The sequence below is a fragment of the Coenobita brevimanus genome, chromosome 29 (assembly GCF_032717465.1).
Source record: "Coenobita brevimanus isolate Jiangsu-jjx chromosome 29, ASM3271746v2, whole genome shotgun sequence".
Taxonomy (NCBI): Eukaryota; Metazoa; Arthropoda; class Malacostraca; order Decapoda; family Coenobitidae; genus Coenobita; species Coenobita brevimanus.
The window spans coordinates 44,335,913-44,357,826 of NC_136982.1; the positions used below are offsets into that span (position 1 = coordinate 44,335,913).

The 21,914-nt window shown below is 39.7% G+C and overlaps 1 protein-coding gene across 1 annotated transcript; it reads left to right on the plus strand.

Moving 5' to 3' along the window:
- Positions 1-12,384: 12,384 nt before the first annotated feature.
- LOC145395039 (uncharacterized) lies at positions 12,385-21,304 on the plus strand. The gene is made up of 9 exons (XM_080268782.1): positions 12,385-12,840; positions 13,584-14,574; positions 14,998-15,127; positions 18,240-18,364; positions 18,740-18,859; positions 19,062-19,196; positions 20,002-20,110; positions 20,451-20,595; positions 21,191-21,304. The coding sequence occupies exons 1-9, from the start codon at positions 12,385-12,387 to the stop codon at positions 21,302-21,304; spliced, it is 2,325 nt and encodes a 774-aa protein (XP_080124908.1).
- Positions 21,305-21,914: the final 610 nt, after the last annotated feature.

A 21,914-nucleotide genomic window follows, 5' to 3' on the forward strand; every position in this document is an offset into this window, starting at 1 on the left:
TGTGTGTGTGTGTGTGTGTGTGTGTGTGTGTGTGTGTGAAACATATCGTGACCGTGTGAGTATTATGTATGAATTATTTTTTCGTGTGTTATACAGGGTGGTCCATAAGTAGTGCCCTACTAGAAACTCATCAGGTGGCATATTATGTGTTACGGAAACGGCTCAGTCTGCTAATGTGGGCGTGGGTGAGGCAGCGGGAGTAAACAGAATTAGTAAGTGAAGCAGGATGTACACTGGTAAAGAGCCGTCCCTCCAACACATGAGAAATCACCCAGTGGAGTAGAAGAGGAGCTCTGTGTGTGGACCTCCCTGTGCATTAAGAAACAACAGTATCCGTCTGAAGTCATTTTGTCCATAGGTTTGATCTAAGCAATACTTCTCGTGCGTAGAACAATCACGTCTCCTCTTAGCCAGGGGCGGTAGTCCAGCACAAACTGACGGTCATCACTCTCTTGTAATTCTGATTCTGATATGCAGTAATTACGTGGCGCTGACGAGAGGCCTGCCCTTGGTATCGTTGTACATTCTTAGTGGACCAATGCGGTGTTCACCTGGGAGCCAAACCACCTCATATTTCCAGCAGCTCGCCGTGGGAAGGACGCTGTCTACCACAAGGAGGGCGCTGAATCCCTACACGGTGTATATACTGTACTGTACCTGTAGGACGGCCCCACAGAAGCAGTTGCTTATCTGTGGTCGACGGGTCTGCTAGGCCAGATAGACTAGGGTTAAACAAGAACAGCAGCAAGAGAGACATGGGAAATTAATGCACCTTCTTTATCTCACCGCCACAAACAGCAAAGATATCGCCATAATTTTTCTCGTAGCAATATTTGTCACTACAGAAAAATAAACCTAGGGAATTTCTACGATATTTTAGTCCTGCCTGCAAATCACTAACAGAATGACGTGAGAGAGTTGGTGGTCAGTGTGTGTGTGGATCCGCCTATGTTGCGTGTGGCCAAGTCCTTTAACGAGAATCGAGTTGCATTATTTCTGTATTTATCCTTACATTTTGCAGCTGTTGAGGCTATCCATACATTTTTAGTTATTCATACATTTCATTCTTAGCCTTACATTCTGCATTTACCTCTATATTTTTCATTCAACCAGCTAATGTTACATCCAGATCCCCATTTCAGCTTTAGGTACGAACAGAGGATAGAATCATGTAAGTCCTTAAGTCGCAGCAAAAGAATCAACCTATTTTCACACCTGCCCAGTAATCACACCTGTTTCATCCTTCAGCCACACCTCCAACATATCATTTTTCTCATCGTTCTTCTAGCAATTTTCTAAACGTCTTCTATGCAATCTTGATATCATGCCTTATTCTGCCTTTCTTGTTCTGTCCCTGTAAGTCAAGAAAGTGAACACCCCGTAAGGAACACTAGTCAAGAAGATGAACAGCACATGGCAAAAGATGAAAACAAGAACCTGAACACTATACATTGAACACCACACAAGAAAATGAACACAAGAACCTGAACACCATACATTGAACACCACAGAGGTCAAGGAAATGAACACCACATACAGTAACTCAAGAAAATGAACACCACAAGTCAAGATACTGAACAGAACACAAGGTGAGTTACTTTTATGGAATTTTGATCTGTTTTCCGTATACATTTTTCGTCTACCAATTCAAGGCCTTTCATAAATTCCACTTTGTGTATTTTCAGTTTTTTTTATTGTTTGGTCTTTCATTTTAACCCTGTCATGCTAAGTGGTTAGTACAGGTAGCCATCTTGGTGCAGGTTACTTCTGAATTATTTCTTGAAGTTTACCCTCTTGCTTTCTCATACTCATATTTAGAAAAAAAAAAAAATCCATAAATTAAACAATAAACAATTTAACACTAAACTTACACACATCTCAGAAGTTCAGATAAACCAGGAAGAAAGGTATAAATGTTCCATATATGAGATTTTTTTTCCCAAAATTGTCAGTAGGTTGTAAGGGGCAAAGTTCCTTTTTCATGCACAATATTCAGACGAGGTTATTTTGAAAAGCGATTCTGCTAAAACTACGCTAGGGAACAGTGCATCGCGGAGTGATCTGTAGCACCAAAGATTTTTAATTCTTCACGGTGGTGTCCAAGAAGAGAATGAAAGATGTTTTTATACGGAAGGAAATGTAGCAACAGAGATTTTGTATAGCAAGGGAGTGCTTCAGTATTATCTTGTATTATTTTCCCATCGTTAATGAAGACATGTCAGGTGATCGTAGCGCCTGCCACTGAGTACTTATAGTAAAGATATAACTGACAGACTGACTCATCATTTTGCTTTATTTTTATGCAAGGAAGAAGGAACCAAAGATCAGAAGCCCGCAAGATTGTTCCCTCCAAGACATAGGAAAAAAAAAATGCTTGGTGGAACACAGAGTCAGAAAAAAAAGTAGCCACTGAAGTTCTGTGTTAGTTTATGATAAGGTATTTTCCTTAATTACCTTTTGAATATAAATAAAGAACCGGAGATGCAATGTACAGAGGTGACATCTATTGGAATTAAGAGTCTGTATTATAGAGATGAAGAATTTACAGGCATTTAAGACCTGATTAATGATTCTTACACTTTTTCAGCATTCATTCCGTCCTCCTTATCCGCTGATCTCCACTTTTGCCTGAGTAACAATAAGTGTTTCAGGTACACTTTGGAATCTTAACAGTCCACTTGAGTCGTCAGAGTAGGTGTACCATTGTCACTTTAACCTGGTCTAAAATTGCCATCTCTCCATCTTTAACACTGAGTTGTAACAATTGGGTAGCGTAGGATTGGATGATGGATGGATGTAACAGTTAATCAGCACTAGAATATACAACCACGAATAAGTGCTGTAGTAAGAATGTAGAGCCGCAGTATTTTCTGCCACTGAGTTACGTGAAATATGCTAAAGGGAAGCGGTTTGAGCCAGGGTAAGGTGAAAGAACTATAGACTATAACTAAATCTACGGTATTGGCAGCTTTTTACCCCTGTCCACGCTGAAATCAACCCTCCGTGCCGTCCTTCCACTCTAACCAGCACTCTAGCCAGCACTAAAACATCAGCAATCACAGTCCCGTCCGTGAACCAATACACTAACCAGCACTCCAACCAGGGCTCTAACATATCAGCAGTCACAGTCCCGCCCTTGCACTCTTAGCAGCACTCTACCTACCATTCTGTCACTCTAGCCAACACTCTCATATCAACAATCACCATCCCGTCCTTCATCTTAGAGCGACATACACACACGCATACAAGCCTACTTTCATCCCACTCAGAAACAATTTTTTTTTATGCGTGTAAGTTAGCAAAATTAGCGATATTGTTGACATTATTTTTGAGGAAGGAAATCTAGTCTAAATCTTAATCTTATACAGTAGTTTTGAAGGGAGGAAAATTAGTCAGTGTCTAGTTTTTTAAGGATGATTAATGTGTGTGTTAGATTTCTATTTGGCTAGAGGCTTAGGTCCATATTCTCGTCGGTTAAGGAAGCTCCCTAACACCTCTTCCTAATCAATTTAGTTTGCCTGGTATCCCATACTCTCCTCTTCTGCCAGTCGCTTCACAATACCACCTTCCTCAGCATAATTTTCATACAAATTGATACTAACCAGCCGTACCCAAAAATAAATCGCCTCGGAACAGGTGCTAGGGAGCCTCCTTAATCGACGAGAATGCAGATTGTAAATTGTTACTTAAGGGGCACAGGTGTAGATCAAAACAGGTGTGTAGGTAATTAGTTCATAAGAGGGTAAAGGGGTGAAAGGGAACCAAAGGAAAGATTTTTAGTCATTCCCACCCTGATTATCCTTTAAGTAAATGTGATGAAGGTAGAGCGTCGTAGTGAAGAAAGTGAGGTAATAGTCTTGAAGTAATAGGTGTTAGTATATTAAGAGGAAAATTAAATTGAGGTAGTAAGAATAGCCACATAAGAACAGGGTCTGGTGAAGTCTGTTTTGGTTATTTGGGAAGACTATAGATGATCCATTGCGGCAAGTGGAAGTGTTGAGTGGGAGATACGAAATTTTTAAAAGGCGTTAACATACTATTTTTTTTTTTCCAGAGAGAGAGAGAGAGAGAGAGAGAGAGAGAGAGAGAATGTGTAAGCTGTTTTGAATGTTTGAGGGTGTCGTGGTCGTTTTAACTCTGGGATTGTCTTAGTGCACAGAAGGCTAGCTGTATTAGTTTCGGTTTGATGTGAACAGAAATGACAAGTGTATGTTCTGTAGGTTGATCAGTATGGATGTCACAATATTAGCAGACAAATTAGGCGATAATTGACTATTTTTCTATCACTATAATCAGCTACATCAACACCTGCGCAGTGTACAGTGTTTTAGAGCTAAATTAGTTCAGTGAGTAAGATGGATTTGAGTATTTTTTACCAACACCATTTTTGCCATTATTTGTAAGAGTAAAATATTGCTTAGAATATTGCTGTGCGAAAAACAGAGGAAACTGAATTAATGAAGAGTTAATATCCAAGTGGGACCATGTATTCTTTCTCTTCTCCCTCTTCTCGTCCGCTTAGAATGAAACAAAGTTGATATATTGTCTGTGGTTGGGAAAAAGTCTTTGTCTGTGAGTTTGGTAATAGGTAAGATAGGAAGCCTTGTAATAATGGAAACTTTCTCATAAAACACTTAGATGTATTTTTATGATTATGATGATGATGATTATTATTATTACTATTATTATTATTATTATTATTATTAAACTTCGGTCTTCAAGCTGTAATCGCGAGTCTGTCATTTGGTATAGTTTCTGTATTATCGGAAGATGTCCTTGAAGCTTAATATATCCTACTTTTTACATCCAGGTGAGTTTATATCGGAAGTGAAGACAGGTAAATACAGGTGAAAATACCGTTCCAATAACACACCTATGTTCCTGTGGTCTATTTTGTATATTTAAATCTTTTGCAATACTAAGGCAAACTAGCTATTTTGACCCCTAGCATAAAAACACTAGACTACTATGATAATAACTCTGTATCACGGTACTACTCTGCTGATGAAACATAATACTGTGCCTCTCCCTCTTTAACTATAAGCCAAAAATCTCATATCACCTTTTCAATATATATATTTTCATGATTTAAGTAGTATGTGTACAAAATAAAAAAAAATATCTCTTGTTAATATTAGTGTAAGATGGCCATTGTTGTATCTCGTAGCGTGTTATATCTGATGTTCACTGTTCTCTTGTTCTTGCTGTACAGATCGTATTCTCTCCAATGTTGACTGTTTCTTGTTCAACTTGTATAGCCTATAATTTTAAGAACCCCTTCCCCCATCTCAGCCAGACTTCCATGTCAAATATTTATCTCAAAATTATTTATTGATATTCCTCATTTCCAAGTCTTGTCTTTTAAGAATAATTATCAGTGTAGTTTTTTTTTCGTTTTTCGGCATCGTGGGAATTTCTGTTGCATCTCTGCTCAGACTGTAGTTATTATTATTATTATTATTATTATTATTATTATTATTATTACTATTATCATTATTATTATTATTATTAGTAGTAGTAGTAGTAGTAATGGTAGTAGTGGTAGTAGTAGTAGTGGTAGAATTATTATTATTATTATTATTATTATTATTATTATTACTGTCATTATTTAGTTTTATCTATATATTTTTCTGTCTTAGGTCCACAATAATTTTATGCCATATACACTCCCAGATGTCTTCTAATCATCCTCTTATATCAGTATCAATATCTTTTAACTTATATTTATTTTCTTGTGTTGGAAATATCCCTTCAGTAATTCTACCCATTTCTCTTTCATTTTAATAATACTCTACATAAACTAATAATATTTCCCCTATCCAGACTCCATTTATCTCTCTCATACATAATTTTTTCAACATTTGTATTTCATTTTTCAGCAGGTGTATTTCTCGTCTACCTTTTTCTTTTCCTTTTTTTTAATATGCAAGATTTGACATTCAGCATTTCCCCAGTACACCCTAGCCGCCCTCTACGTTCCAGTACACATTTTTTCTGTTCATATATTTCCTGAACACGAGAGCAATATCTTTTCATCTTTCGTGTTCCTAGTGGCTTCTTCATTCTCCCGTTGAAGTAGCCAATTTTTCAACATTCTCGATTAAAATCTTTCCAGTACACTCAGCCTTCCATTTACGTTCCAGTACACTCATTTTCTGTTCAGCTTATATATTTTTGTTCAGTTTAACTTCTTTCCTCGAGCATAGTCATTCTAATATTGAACTTTTTTTTTTTTTTTTCAACACACTTCTTTCAAAATTTCTCCCATACTCTTTTAACTTCCATTTTCGTTCTAATACACATGTTTTCTGTTCAACTTACATATGTTTTTGTTCAGCTTAACATATTTCCTTGGGCATAGTCATTCTCCTTTTGAACTTATTATATTTCCAAAATTCGGTAAAATTCTCCTCTCCAGTACACTCCAGCTACCGTCAAGTGCACATATTTCCTGTTCATCGTATATTTCTGTTCAACTTAACATATTTCCTTGGGCATAGTCATTCTTCTTTTGAACTCTCTATATTTTCAAACGTTCAAAATCTCCCTCGATACGCTCCCTCTGCCTTCTCCATTCACTCTTGCTCAACAACACCAAGAATTGATCATATCACCGTCGTGGCGCCATGTTTCCCTCAACTCGGGAGGCTCTCGTAGCGCCTTTTCTCTAGCGATTTATGTCGGCGTAGTAAATAAATGAGGTGTAATAAAAAGTCAGAGAAACAACTATCTTCCCAGGCCCGTCTGAAGGAAATTTACACCTAACGAAATACAGTGAAAACCCGAATGATTATTAATGCGTGATTCAGATGGTTTCGATCTTTCCACAGTGATTTCGTTCAAAGTTTGGGAAGATATTTCTCTCTCTCTGCAAAATAAATCGCTATGGAAAAGGTGCTAAGGGGTAATCCTAGCGGACGGGAACGAGGCTATGTGTGTGTAGAGGCTGCGTGTACGTGTTCGACATAGCTAACGTTCTCGGCATTTTTTCTCTCTCTTTTGATGTTATTGTAATTATATATATAAATCTTGTCACTCCATAGGCTATTCTATTACTGATATTTCTAACTGCGTTTTTTGGTAATCTTCTTAATAAAAAGTGACTTCAGAGTTGCTTTTATCTCATGACCTGCACGTGTGGTCGATAGGTGGATGGGAAGAGTGATTTAAAAAAAAAAGGTCTATGGTTCATGCAGACAGAGGAAGGATGGGAGGCTACGTATGGGTTGAGAGAGAGAGAGAAAGAGAAAGAAAGAGAGAGAGAATGTCCTCGTATATAACAAGCCTGGAATACTCAAAACTTAGGCTAAATTATTCAGGAACGAATGAAGTTTATTTTTGGCCGACAGCGCGGGGGAAGCAGGTTCAGATAAATGACCTCTGTGTGGGTTCAGGCCAGTGATTTCATTTTGCAGGAAGAATAACGAAGGGAGAACGCAGAATACGGCCATGTTTCTTGCTCTACCTGCAGAAAAACAGATCTAAGTTACGAGAGGAGGAAGCTGGTCGCAAGTGTGTAATCCAGACCCAGGGAGGAGATTCGCAAACTTACGATAAACCCGCAGTCATAAGTGTGATTTGTGTCTACAGGAGGGCAGCTAAAAGACACGGATTAATTTTACATGTCTCTTGAACACAGATTAATCCTACGTATCCTGTTTTTCTTCCAGCATTAAAACACACGATCAATTTTCAGGCTTAACTGTGATGAATTGTCTTTGTGAGAGGAACAGGGAAAGCTCGAGATTGTTCAAAACTTTCGGGCGAGATTTGGCTCACTGAAAGCATCTCGAATCTGTTTATGACCTGAGGAAGTGATGCTTATGTCCCAAATCATTAATGTTTATTTTATTCTTATTCCTTTTTATTATTAGTGCCGTTAAATTCTTAGGTTATGTAATCATATAAGGTGTATGGGAGTACAAATGGTGTTTGAATGCTTCAGGTCCGTTCATTCTCGTATTTTCGAATCCTTTGAACCAGGCATCACCCCAGTCACCTGGTGGTCTCCGGAGAGGAAGCATCGACGCCGCATACAAGGATGAAGGTAGGATGGCCCATTATTATCATCATCATCATCATCATCATCATTATTATTATTATTATTATTATGATGATGATGATGATGTCTTAGGACCGTATTCCAGGTGACAAAAGTTTCGCAGCATCCCTACTCAGGCGATTTATTTTACTTATACCATACTTTTTTTCTCCAGTAATGTGTTAAGTTCAGTGTATCTGTCCAATATCTATCATTCATCATCATCATCATCATCATCATAATCACCACCACCACCACCATCATCATCATCATCAACATCATCATTATCACCACCACCATCATCATCATCATCATCATCATCATCATCATTATCATCATCATCATCCCATACCCCACTACTAATCGACCAAGGATATTAATATGTAATGTGCTATTCGGACCCTTATGGAAAATGTGTACCCAGAACAGGTGTTGAGGTTCCCGAGAGAGAGAGAGAGAGAGAGAGAGAGAGAGAGAGAGAGAGAGAGAGAGAGATTGGTGGTGATGGTGGCAATGAACTAGATTCTTTTGTGAGATTTGGTGGTGATGGTGGCAATGAACTAGATTCTTTTGTGAGATAAGTAATTTCATTGATTTTTTACCTCGGCGGTTCATTGTGTGTGTGTGTGTGTGTGTGTGTGTGTGTGTGTGTGTGTGTGTGTGTGTGCAACTCAACGTAATCTGCATTAGTAATTAAAAGATATATTACACATACTTCCACGACGTGTGACCATAGGCTTTAATTTCTGAACAACAACTAAAATGCGTCATTGGAATTGAGAGAGAACTCCACTTCAGTATATATATATATATATATATATATATATATATATATATATATATATATATATATATATATATATAGAGAGAGAGAGAGAGAGAGAGAGAGAGAGAGAGTATATATATATATATATACATATATATACATAAATAAATATATATATATATATATGACTAAATCGCCAAGGGAGATGTGTAACGAAGCCAGCATATGCCCTGTTGCTGGGAGGGGAGAGGGCGATGACACGGGGCAAGATTAAGTTGTATAAGAGGGTAGGGTGATGACCAGGGTGGTTCATATTTGACACAACACAAGTCCCTGTGTTGGATGATTGACACACACACACACACACACACACACACACACACACACACACACACACACACAGATGGACCAAAGGGCTTCCACGAAAGTTGGTTAAAATCGAGAAGTTTTCTTATTCTCGGAACAATTCTCACGGCTGCTTTAAAGTAACGAACAGTTTTTTTCCGATTTTACACGCGCGCGCGCAAACACCCCCCCCCCCACACACACCTCCTCGCCTTGAAACTCTGCTTTGAATGGACGTCTGTTTTACCACTCAATATTCTGGCCATTACAAAAAATAATTAAATAAAAATATATCTCTCAAAGGCAAATGACATACTATCGTTGAGAGCCCCGGAATTCCCACGAGCACACAATTATATATCTATTATTATTATTATTATTATTATTTTTCTTTCGCGAGAGTTTGTTTGGTGACAGCGTAAAAATAAGAGTTAGGGAGATGGTTATAAAAAGATGTCTGTTTTATCGTGAAATGTATACTGAGAGAGAGAGAGAGAGAGAGAGAGAGAGAGAGAGAGAGAGAGAGAGAGAGAGTTTGTACAGAACATGTTAGAGATAGGCGGGTGTATCAGTATGGTCGATAGTTAATGTCACCTAGCAACGACTCTCATAATAATAATAATAATAATAATAATAGTAGTTGTAGTTGTTGTTATTTTGTTGTTGTTGCAGTAAGCATGGAACTGAAATAGTAGATAAAAAGTTAGATAATGAAGGGGGGTGTGCACCTGACGTCATCTTGTGGCACCTGGCTTCACCTGGCACGAACTGATGCAGGGTACTTGGACAGGTGGTTGCTCTCTCACTCCCCGATTATTATTATTATTATTATTATTATTATTATTAGCAGCAGCAGTAGTAGTAACAGATGCAGTGTAGTTGTTACAATAGTAGTAGTAGCAGTAGTAGTTGTAGCGGTAGATGGAAGAGGAGGTCATTCTTACCCTGATGTGGTAGATGGGGCGCCCACCATCCACTCTCTTGATGTAGTGCTACCTAAGGTGACTCTACACTGCGTGACAAGCCAAATGGTTTCTTGTAGCCGAGGAAGCCATTTACCACGTTGGGTGGTAACCATATAACCAGCTCCATGCTTCTGATCGGGAAAATTTAACTGGAACACAAAAGATGTGATTATTAATATTAGTCATTATTATTATTATTATTTATAGTAGTAGTAGTAGTGGTAGCAGTAGTAGTAGTAGTAGTAGTAGTGCGAGTGTGAGGAGGGGGAGTATATTATTATCATCATCATCATCATCATCATAGCCACCATCACGACCGCCGTCGCCGTCGCCTCCGCCACCGCCACGACTTCTATTGTTTTGTTGTTGTTATATTATTATTATTATTATTATTATTATTAAAAAGGGTAGGCCACATAATTACCCTTCCTCTCCTATACTGTCTTAAAATCTATGTAATAACCAATGGCACTTTATTTTAGTCGCTGATGTCAGTGCTACGTATCAATACAGGTGTTTGTTCTCACATGCTACTGCCAACACTGCGGTACTGTGTGTGTGTGTGTGTGTGTGTGTGTGTGTGTGTGTGTGTATTATTATTATTATTATTATTATTATTATTACCACTACTACTACTACTACTATATTATTATTATTAATTTTTATTTCATAGTTTCCCTAACTCAATATTTTTACCATTTTCATTATTTTTTTCCTAACTGGACAACTATTTCCACATTATTATTATTTATTCTGTTCCGAGATCACATTTATTCTCAGATTATTTTTATTCCACTTGAGAGATACTATGAATTAAAGGAACTCGATAAAGCCTTCACTATCTCCTTTATTGAGAGCAGGAATTAAGTAAAGGAAGATGTTATTTTATTGAATGTTGATTTTATTGATTTATCTGTTTATTTATTTATCTCTCTGTCTGTCTGTCTATCTACCTATCTATCTATCTATCTGTCTGTCTGTCTTTCTATCTGTTTGTCTGTCTATCCATGTGTCTGTCTGTCTGTCTCATTTAGTCTACCTATCTATCCATCTAGCTGTCTCTATCGGTATTTATATCTATTTGTCTGTCTTTTTCTATTCCATCTAGCTTACAGTCTATATCTATCTGCCTACCTATCTGTCTATCTGTCTATCTATTGTTTTCAACTGATACCGTCCTATGATTTTTTCAGCTATGGAATTTCTATACAAACATCCAGGTGTTCTTTCTTCCACACCCCCTTGCTGATAAAGTCACTCCATTATTTATTATTATTATTATTATCATTATTATTATTATTATTAGTAGTAGTAGTAGTAGCAGGTGGGAAGAAAGTCGTGATGATGGTGATAATGATGATGATGATGATGATGATGATGAGGAGGAGGAGGAGGAGGAAAAAGACCAGGAGCAGGAGTAGGAAGATGGTGATGATGATGATGATGATTCGCATAGTTCAAGGGTTAAAAACGGTCCCCATTACTTTTGTTAGTCTTGTTAAATTTAATTCCTCTTAACGTCATCAACCTTATAACAAATCTTACGTAGTTAAAAAATTATATGCATTCTCATCTCCTCCTTCGCTATGGTGACTCCTCCTTATAACTTATTCTTGCGGCTGTTGTGGGGTTTGTCGCTTTAGCCTCTCTCTCTCTCTCTCTCTCTCTCTCTCAAGGTATTTTTCATAATGCCCTCCAACACATCCACACCACGACACTCCCTCACTTCCTCATATTTGTATCTTATCTCTCCAATTTTTCTTTTTCTTTCGTTCTCGTCGTCTTCAAAAATTTCAGTTCAGGGGAGACTTTTTTAATATAAAGATGTCAGATTTAGCCTTTGTCAGTCCCTTCAAAACAAGTAATCTGGCCTGAAAAATAAAATCGACAGGAAATCGTAAGAATAACCCCAAATAACGCGTCCTCGAGGTGAAGTAGCCAGTCTCTTTATTACTGCCTTTACCAGAATCGAACCCAGGTACTATCGGATCGGCAACTTCGTAGTTAACAATGCTATCCACTCGGCCCCAACGGTTAGCTCACGGTGAACAAGCAGCTCGAACAATTATTTTTTTTTTTCTTGCTATTCTGAGAACCACGGCAACTGGTACTAGTCACGTGATCCCCAGTTCTTTGTGAGTGACGTTGGTAATTGCGTAATGGGAAGGTATGGTGGCAACTGTTATCTCAATGTCAGTGTGAAGGGCAGTATAAATATTCCTCAGTCTTGCTACTCTGCCCTGTCCAAGTAACCTCAAGGCACTACAATGTTCCTCTCCAGTGCCAGTCCGACTTTATCCCTGGCTTTCGTTACCGCCTGTTCTTTTCTGGCGGCCACACAAGGTCAGCGCTATGAATTTGACTTTTTAAACGACTTGGAGGGCTGGATTTCATTCCGGAACTCTTGGAGATGGTCAGATAGGAGCAGCCTACCCAACCCAGTGCCCGAGGGAAGTAAAGACGATGGTTTTGCCGTGATGGACAGCATCAACAACAGCGATGAGCTTTACACCCAGAACTTTGAATTAAAACAAGGAGGGAACTTCACCATGAGCTTCTTTGTGAGGTCCCGCTGGCAGGGGTCTGGCACCCTTCATGTGGAGATTCACGAGGATGGGAAACCGTCAGAGGTATTCCTTGACTTGAATGAGTACGCCACGCCTGACTCCGACAGCTGGGTCACCGTCTCGAGTCAACTACCAGCCCTGGCCAATTCCTTATATGTGAGTAGAGGTTTTTTTTTCTTTCCTGTGGAGCGGACGAGAGGAGAGATGGATGCCACAGAACCTCCCCTCCCCAAAATATAACCCATAGTAGTTATCTGCTTCACCCTTGCACAATCGAACGATATGAAGAAACTTTTCAAAATGTGTGGAGAGTTCATAGCTTGTAGGGTGAAGCCGAAAGCTTATATATATATATATATATACTTTGACTCTGCTTGCCGTACTTAAAACTTTTCAAAGATTATGGCACCATCAGTTTTCATATATACACATACATACATACATTATATATATATATATATATATATATATATATATATATATATATATATATATGTATATATATATATATATATATATATATATATATATATATATATATATATATATATATATATATATATATATATATATATTGTCAATAAAATCTAATAACAAAGGGCATACTTATACAGTGGTGGAGCCATTATTTTTCATACACCGTCTCGAAACAGTGTCAATACCAAATGAGATATTTTGCAAAATTAATCAACTGTATTCAAGTGGGTCGGACCCTTGTGTCATTAGTTCAGAAAACCAAAAATACAATCGATTTTTTTTTTTTCACCTAAACAATATACATCCAGTCTTACGGGTTTACAGATCCTGATATTTTCACTCCATCCTTTATTCCCACCTGCAAGTACGGAGTGAGGAAGGTAAAAAAAAAAAATCCTAACCATTTCATCCTGTACTTCCAGCTGGCGATCTTCTGCTACAACGGCCACGGGGCAGCAGAAGGGGAACTGATGTACGGGTGCGCCATTGATCATATTACTGTTGAACTGTACGATGACGCTACCACCACACCTGAACCCACCAGACCTGGCTCCACCACAGCAGTCCCAACTGAACCCCCGACTGATGCAACAACCAATGGCCCAACTGATGGTCCAACCGATGGACCAACCGAAGGCCCAACTGAAGGCCCAACAGAAGGTCCAACCAATGGCCCAACTGAAGGCCCAACCAATGGCCCAACTGAAGGCCCAACCGATGGTCCAACTGAAGGCCCTACTGATGGCCTGACTGATAGTCCAACCGAAGACCCAACTGATGACTGGACTGATGGACCAACTGATGGTCCAACTGAAGGCCCAACCGATGCCTGGACTGATGGCCCAACCGAAGGCCCAACTGATGGCCCAACTGAAGGACCAACTGGTGGCCCAACTGAAGGACCTACTGATGGACCAACTGATGGTCCAACTGAAGGTCCAACTGATGGCCCAACTGATGGTCCAACTGAAGGTCAAACTGATGACTGGTCTGATGGCCCAACGGATAGCCCAACTGAAGGCCCAACTGCAGGACCAACTGGAGATCCAACTGAAGGCCCAACTGATGGTCCAACTGAAGGCCCAACTGATGGTCCAACTGAAGGCCCAACTGATGGTCCAACTGAAGGCCCAACTGATGGTCCGACTGAAGGCCCAACTGATGGTCCAACCGATGCCCCAACCGAACCCTCAACGGAAGCCACAACTGATGTCCCGACTGACTCCCCCACAACCGAGGGGCCCTCGGGGCCGCTGATCTTTGACTTCCAGGACTCGCAGCAGGGGTGGACCGCGAGTCGCATGAATGGTGGCACCTGGCAGAGGGTTGAAGTCGATGCTTCCGATCTGCCCGTGAATGGCCCACCCGCTGGTCCCTGGGTCATGGAAGTTGATCCCCATAGTATTTTTGCTGGTGAGTGAGGCCGATTAATTATAGTCAGTAATTCTTTGACGCCATTTTGATATCCCCATTCTGTCTACTTCCACCATTTTGAAACCTCCCCAGTCTCCTGCTTCATTTACATCTTGACCTGTTTGTGCAATGACATTTTTATTTTCGCTCTTGATATCTCCAGACGATTTTGTTCGACTCAGGGAACACTTTTCGAGATCCTTCTTCAAGCTTAAACAAATCGTATGGTGGTTGCAGGAACAGAAAAAAGTCGAGTAAAGCGATTAGAAACATGAGAACATTAATATTTCTTCATAACCATATCATTTCCTCTGCATCGTCTCAAAATCTTAGTCTCTTTGCCGATGAAAAGGAAGCCTCAGCGACCTTCGTGCAGTTTGTAGACATTATTCTGAGCCTCTTTCTTCTCCTCTTCTTCACCAGGCACCGTGCTGACCCACAGTCCGCCGCTGGAGCTTGTTGACTCCACGTTGAAGGTAGAAGTCACTTTCTGGATGGATGGGACCACCGAGTTTCCCGCACAGCTTAAAGTTAGAAGATGCTTTGGATATAAGTAAGACACTGATTTAGCTTTGTTTGTGTGTGTGTGGGGGGGGATTCTAACGACGAAAATTGCTGCACAGGTTTTTTTTTTTATGAAACCCCCCCCCTTTTTTTTTTTAATCTGACGAAGACCCTTAACCCCATTTTAGCTCAGTTAATAGCCAAATGTAGTCAGAGTATAAGGTTGATTTGACTCTCACCACAAACCCCTCATACTAATCCAATCTCAGCACTAACCCAACCCCACCATTAACCCAACCCCATCACTAACCCAACCCCACCATTAAGGGCCGTTCTATAAAAACTAAACTCCAGGATTGCCGAACGTGAGCATCTGACTTATTTTTCGTACCATAAATTTGCTGTTCACGCCAGACGTTCGTCCCCTGTCTATGGCGTAATATAGTATTGGAATGTCACGGCAGGATAAACACGAGCAGAAGTCTCCCTTTCTTGTAACAAACTTAAATATTCATAAATACGATAGTCAATTTTTCCATTAAAAAAAAAACATTGAATAATTCAGGAATAAAACTTCCTTGGCAGGCTTCAATATATGAGAAATACATAACTATTCAGAAAATTTTACAAGACTAAACGATCTTGTCAACAACTAAGAGTAAACAAAACATCCGCGGTGGTGAGCTGATGATGTGGTGCATAATAATTAGAGTTAAGGTATTTAACTGTGCTCGTAAGTTAATTTCAGACTACCTGTGCAATTTCTCAATAGATTTTTGAAAAGGCAGCAATATTATAGTTTGTGTGTTAGCCAGTTCAGCGTTGTAGTTATCACATTTGACGGGAAGCCAGTAAGCTTCTACCTCTAATCAAACAATATTCGTGGCATTGGAAAATCATGGAGAAAATGACATTTTTTGGTAATGAAGTGCTTCTTGAAGCATATTATATACAGTTTAAGTGTATAGTTGATTCATGCAGCAGCTGCAGTGTTTGCTAATATAATATCACAGTAACTCAATCCTTAACCAAATGGGCGCGGCGATTCCACCTCAAAGAAACTCATGATGTCAAGGTAAGTACTGTAATTTTGGTATATATGCAACACAGATAATTAAATGTTCAAATGGAACTGCACTCTATGTATACAGTACCACATTACATGTTAGAAATTACAGATATCAGAGTTAGGTCAATGTTGTCAGATTGTTAGGTTTGTATTATTCACCAGCTTTACCGTAGCATTCCCTTGTACCGTTAAGTTACAGTAATGGTGAAAAAAGTAGAGTGCATAAATTTTACATTAGTACCAACATATAAATGCAATCACTTAAGTTCTTTCTTGAAATGTGTAGTTCGTTTTTGCATCAAAATAATAAGCTGATTTAAGTAAGATAAAAGTTTCCGTAGGCAAAGTTACCTTAGGTAAGAGTGAATTGGTTGGTTAGGATGCTGGCTAAAATATTTACCTTGTTCAATCAAGCACTCAGATTTGGGTATAGGTGTGTTGGCTTTAATACCAAATTTGTTAGTAAAACAGTGCAGATTCTTTCATGAGATTCAAACACACACACACACACACACACACACACACACACACACACACACACAAAAATCCTGAGGTATCTTTCTATCCCAAGAGCTTTTCTTGCCTGTAAATAGCAACAGGCAAAGGAAATGGCCTGTGTCATGCATATATAATACAAAAAATAGTTAACTAGACGAAAATGACAGTGAGGCTACTGTAATGGAGTAGTTGGGTGTGGGAAAAGCAGGGAATATTGGTTTGGGTGGAAGTCTAGACAAGTGCAGGAAAGGAGCAATTTAGCAGTAACTGTGACAAACAGGAAATATATACTGAGATAAATATTTAGTGACGAACACCAACATCAAACATAGGAACATTTTAGGATAAAGGTAGGAAAACAGAACAGTAAGCAGAATGAAAATGTGTAAAACAGAATTGGATGAAAGTACTGTAGAGGTAGAATAATTTCTGGGAGAAGAGGTAAAACTTATCTTGCAGATTGGGATAGAAAAAGAAATACTGTACCAAATTATTTAAGAAATTGCATACTGCTTGAAGGGAAAGGTAATAATCAAGAATGTGAATACCAGAGGAGTATAATTACTGAGCCATACTGGAAATTTACTAGTAATAACTGAGACAGGGAAGCTGGCAGTAGTATATACTTTACGGGGTAAAAAACTATAGCCAGATCAATAGAAACTGAATGAACAACTGTGGTAGTACACATATCTGATAACTTTTATTTCCCAACATGGTCAGCTGGTCATGGCTGGATGATAGGTGTGGAAAGATATTGCTGAAAAAAAAATATTGGAGGAGTGTTACTGAATCCCTCATGTGTTGGTGCTGCAGTGGATGTTACCATTCCACCAGCTTTGTGAAGAAGCAACGCAATCTCCATGCTAAAAATGATTCTGTAATAACCATGTCTTTACATCTTGCACTGCTACATCAGTGGAGGTGCACATAATCTGGATATATTGTTGCATAACTCCTGACTGGTGGGCTGGCAGGAAACATACCGTGGAAGTCTGTGACGTATGCAGTAATAAATTTACTTTGCTCGTATACAGTAAATTCAAATTTAGTAATCTTCAATTTTCATGTAAATACTGGCATGAGGAGGATAAATCATAATTCATGCTCAGCGGGTACGGTACTGCATTCAGTATCTTGCTCGTAAATGCATCCTCTTTATGCATTCTACCGTTATTTTTTATCAATCCTAGCGCTTATATACATAATTCCTACGCACAGATAGCAGCTTAGAGTGGGTTAGCGATGTGTGTGGTTTATTAAATAGAAGAAACATTAAAAATTCGCGCGCTGTTAGCGCTCATGCAGGGCATTCTCGCCCAGTCTTGCGACTTTCGCGGCATTCAAAACTCCTGAATTGGGTTTCGACAAGACTGACGGTCCAGGACTTTTATTGTAAGGATGATTGATCCCACCACTAAGCCAACCCCACCACTAACCCGACCCTTCCACTAACCCAACTCTCCCACTAACCCGACCCCGCCACTAACTCAACCTCATCACTAAGCCAACCCTACCACTAAGCCAACCCCACCACTAACCCGACCCCACCGCTAACCCCACCCCACCACTAACTTAACTCCTCCATTCCCAGCACATACGAGGAGAGTCCCCTTCTCAATCTCGACCCCTTCGGAGACCAAGAGAATCCTTTGTGGGTGAAGTTCAGTGGCAGTATATCCTCCCTCCCGATTGGCCAAACATTCACCCTTGCTCTAGGTAAGATTATTATTATTATTATTATTAGCGAGAAAATGGCTTTGCCTTTCTATCAGAAGGGCATTTTTTTGCTGTAGATATTTGATATGACACTTTACCAGCATGACTTTTTTTTTTTTTTTTTTTTAAGTATTTAGCAAAAAAAATCCACATGTTTTATCTAAAGGTTATTTACAACTAGTGAAACATTCTGACACCTGACTATGATGACTTTTAAAGATAGATAGATACCGTAGATAGATAGATGATAGAAATCGAAGAGGACGAAACCTACTATATATTTCATGTCCTTCCCACCAAGAAGATAGCGTTAATGATGATGACTGATGATGATGATGATAAAGTAGCCTGTCTAATTCCTTTCTTCGCCACCAGAGGGCTCCCTAGGCGGTGACAATAATAACTCCGTGCTGGTGAACCGGGTCAAGGTGGACGGAGCCAAGATCTTGTCTCCAGATTCCTCAGGTTTCTTTGACTTCGAAAGTGGCTTGTCTGGTGAGTTGAAAGAGGCATTGGTGTGTTTAGTCTGTGTGTGTACTGGTGGTGGTGCATGTGATGATGATGATGATGATCCTGTTCTTTACCTGTTTGATGATGATGACAGTGGTGGTGGTGCATGTGTGATGATGATGATCCTTTTCTTTGCCTGGGAGATGATGATGATGATGATGATTTTTTCGTTCTCGTGTTCTCTCAGGTTGGTCGGTCGGCAGCTTGGACGGTGGCCGGTGGGTGCTTAAGAACTGGACCGACATAGACCAGATTCTTAAGGTTCCAGAGCCCTCGAACGGAGAGATCTTCCTGTGGGTGGAGCGGTTTGACATCCACTCAGGTGAGCATTGACATCCATTCAGTTGAGCTTTGACATCCCCTGACATTGATATCCACTTGCTCAAACATCCATTCAGGTGAGCTTTGATAGGCACTAAAAAAAATAACAGTTCTACAAAATTACCAACATTCTGTAGGAAATGCAAGATGGTCTACAGAGCTGCAGTACAGTGATTGGCTTCTGTGCAAATTGCCGTGGTGATTAATAAACATACGAAAACACAGGCTTTCAGAATTTGTGTTTAAATAGGTTGATGTTTGACCCCGTAAATCCCTTTCAAATGCCTGACTAAAAAAATAAAATAAAATGTACTTGGAGCTGTTAATCCAAGGAACAGCTGTGCCAAGTTTTAAGCGAATTGGCGAAGGAATAAAAGAATGACACCATGTTGAAAGGAAAAAAAAAGTTTGGAAGAAATAAGAGAGAAATAGAGAAGATACAGTAGCCCTCCACCTAAACAAGTCCTATTTACATACTGACTGGCAGACTCGCTCACGTACTGTCACCCTCACTCACTTATCACTCACTCACTTACTAACTCACTCACTCACTCACTCAGTCACTCACTAACTCACTCACTCACTATCTTCACCCCAGACCCAATCACCATACTCTCCAGACGTCATTCACCTACTCACTCTGTTTTCCCATAGCTAGGCGTGATCACCATAGTCTCCAAGCTCACTCACTTACTCACTCACTCACTCTTTCTTTTCCCCACACCCAGGCGTGATCACCATAGACTCACCAACCTTCACTCACTCTCCTCACTCATACACTCACTCACTCACTTTCTCACACCCAGGCGTGATCACCATAGAGTCCCCACCTTTCACCCTCCTGCCTGGCCAAAAGAAGAAGCTGAGAATCAAGTTTTGGGTGAGAGGAAGTGTTGTCTTCCCGTCTGTTCTGAGGTATGGATGATGATGATGATGGTAGTAGTGGTGGTGGTGGTGTTGAAGGTAGTGTTGATAGTGTTGGTGGTGGTGAATGAAATTTCCCAGGTTAGAGTTGGTAAAGTTAAATTGACTCCCTACCCCTTATGTTGGTGAAAATTATGATTATGAAGACAGTAATAATGATAAAGATAATGATAGGGAGGATGACAGGAAAAGCAGTAAAGATAATGATAGAGAGGATGACAGGAAAAATGATAAAGATGTAATGATGATGAAGACGATAATAATGATGACTGTGATGCTGCTGCTGATGATGACACAGTTAATGATGGTGATTCCCCCCCCCCCTCCCCAGACTGCGCAAGAAGTCAGTGAACGGTGAGTACGATGACCTACCCTTCCTGAACCTTGGTGCCTATGGTGACATTGACCACCCCGACTGGATACAATTGGACCGAGAGTACGACATACCTGTTGACCAAGCTGACCCCAATTTCCAGGTGAGTTAATTACAGTACAGGTAATTAAAGTACAGGTCATAAGAGTACACTTCATAGCATTACACGCATAACATTACAGATTATTAAAGTAAGTATAATAATAGTACGGTACACGTCGTAGTGTTTTATGGCATGACCCTATCAAACTTAATAGCCACTCCCAAGTTAACATATGCTGTGTTTACATACCGTATTTGCATACACACATACATATCTGTCTGTCTATTTATCTATCTATCTACAGTATCTGTCTGTCAATCTATCCATCTGTGTGTGTGTGTGTGTGTGTGTGTGTGTGTGTGTATGTGTGTGTGTGTGTGTGTGTGTGTGTGTGTATGAGTATGTGGATGGGTGTGTTTTTGTGCATGTATGTGTGTTTGTGCGCGCGTGTGTGTGAGTAGTAAAGATGTTAAAAACTAGTCATATTTCAATAACAGCAATATAAATCAAAATCCCGGAGTACTAGTGCTGTGGCTATCAAATCGACGATCTTTACGGCACAATTAACACTTAGATGAACTAGATTTGCATTTTGTTTACTTTCTCGGTCTTCCAGCTTGCTCCATGTAATTTATTGTCTCTCTCTCATCGACAGTTGGTTCTGGAGGCGGATTTGGGCAGTGATGCTAATAATATGGCCGGGGTGGACGACATAGCCATTATTACCGAAAGTATTGGTATCTCAACACCGGGACCTCTGCATCTGTAGCATCTATAGCACCACCAGTAGCATGAATAGCAGCCTCATGTTAGCGTCAGTAGCAGCATCAGTAGCACCAATTGCAACAGCAACTCAGCATCAGTAGCAGCATCGAATCAACAGCAACAGCAGCACCAACTCAGCATCAGTAGCATGGATAGGAGCATCATGTCAACATCAGTAAGACCAGCATCAGCATCACGTCAGCATCACTTTGGCACAAAAGTATCCGAGCTAGGGAGGTCAGCATCAGCAGCATCAATAGCATTAGCACCCTAACCCATCAGCAGCACAGCATTCCAACCTCCTTCGCAACTCACGATCAGAAACAGAATTCAAACAGGATTTAGAAACAGGATTAATACAGGCTTCAAAAACAGGCTTCAGAAACAGGCTTCAGAAACAGGACACGAGATGGGTAAGTTCCTGCAGAGTAGAAAGTAGCCATGACACTAACCTAACTTGCCAAAATTAACCCAGCCCTAATCAACCAAACCTAACCCTGACTATACTAACCTCACCAGAGTTAACTAAATCTAACTGTAACTAAATTTAACCTAACTATAATTTGAAGAGTAGAAATTAATTACCCATGCCTGACCATAATATATTTGACCTA

What these genes read in the sequence shown, in the direction of transcription:
- LOC145395039 (XM_080268782.1), top strand. Translation starts at nt 12,385, where the DNA reads ATGTTCCTCTCCAGTGCCAGTCCGACTTTATCCCTGGCTTTCGTTACC. An exon ending in TCCCCATAGTATTTTTGCTG is followed by an intron (nt 14,575 to 14,997) that starts GTGAGTGAGGCC and finishes CTTCTTCACCAG; the next exon opens with GCACCGTGCTGACCCACAGT. An exon ending in AACATTCACCCTTGCTCTAG is followed by an intron (nt 18,365 to 18,739) that starts GTAAGATTATTA and finishes CTTCGCCACCAG; the next exon opens with AGGGCTCCCTAGGCGGTGAC.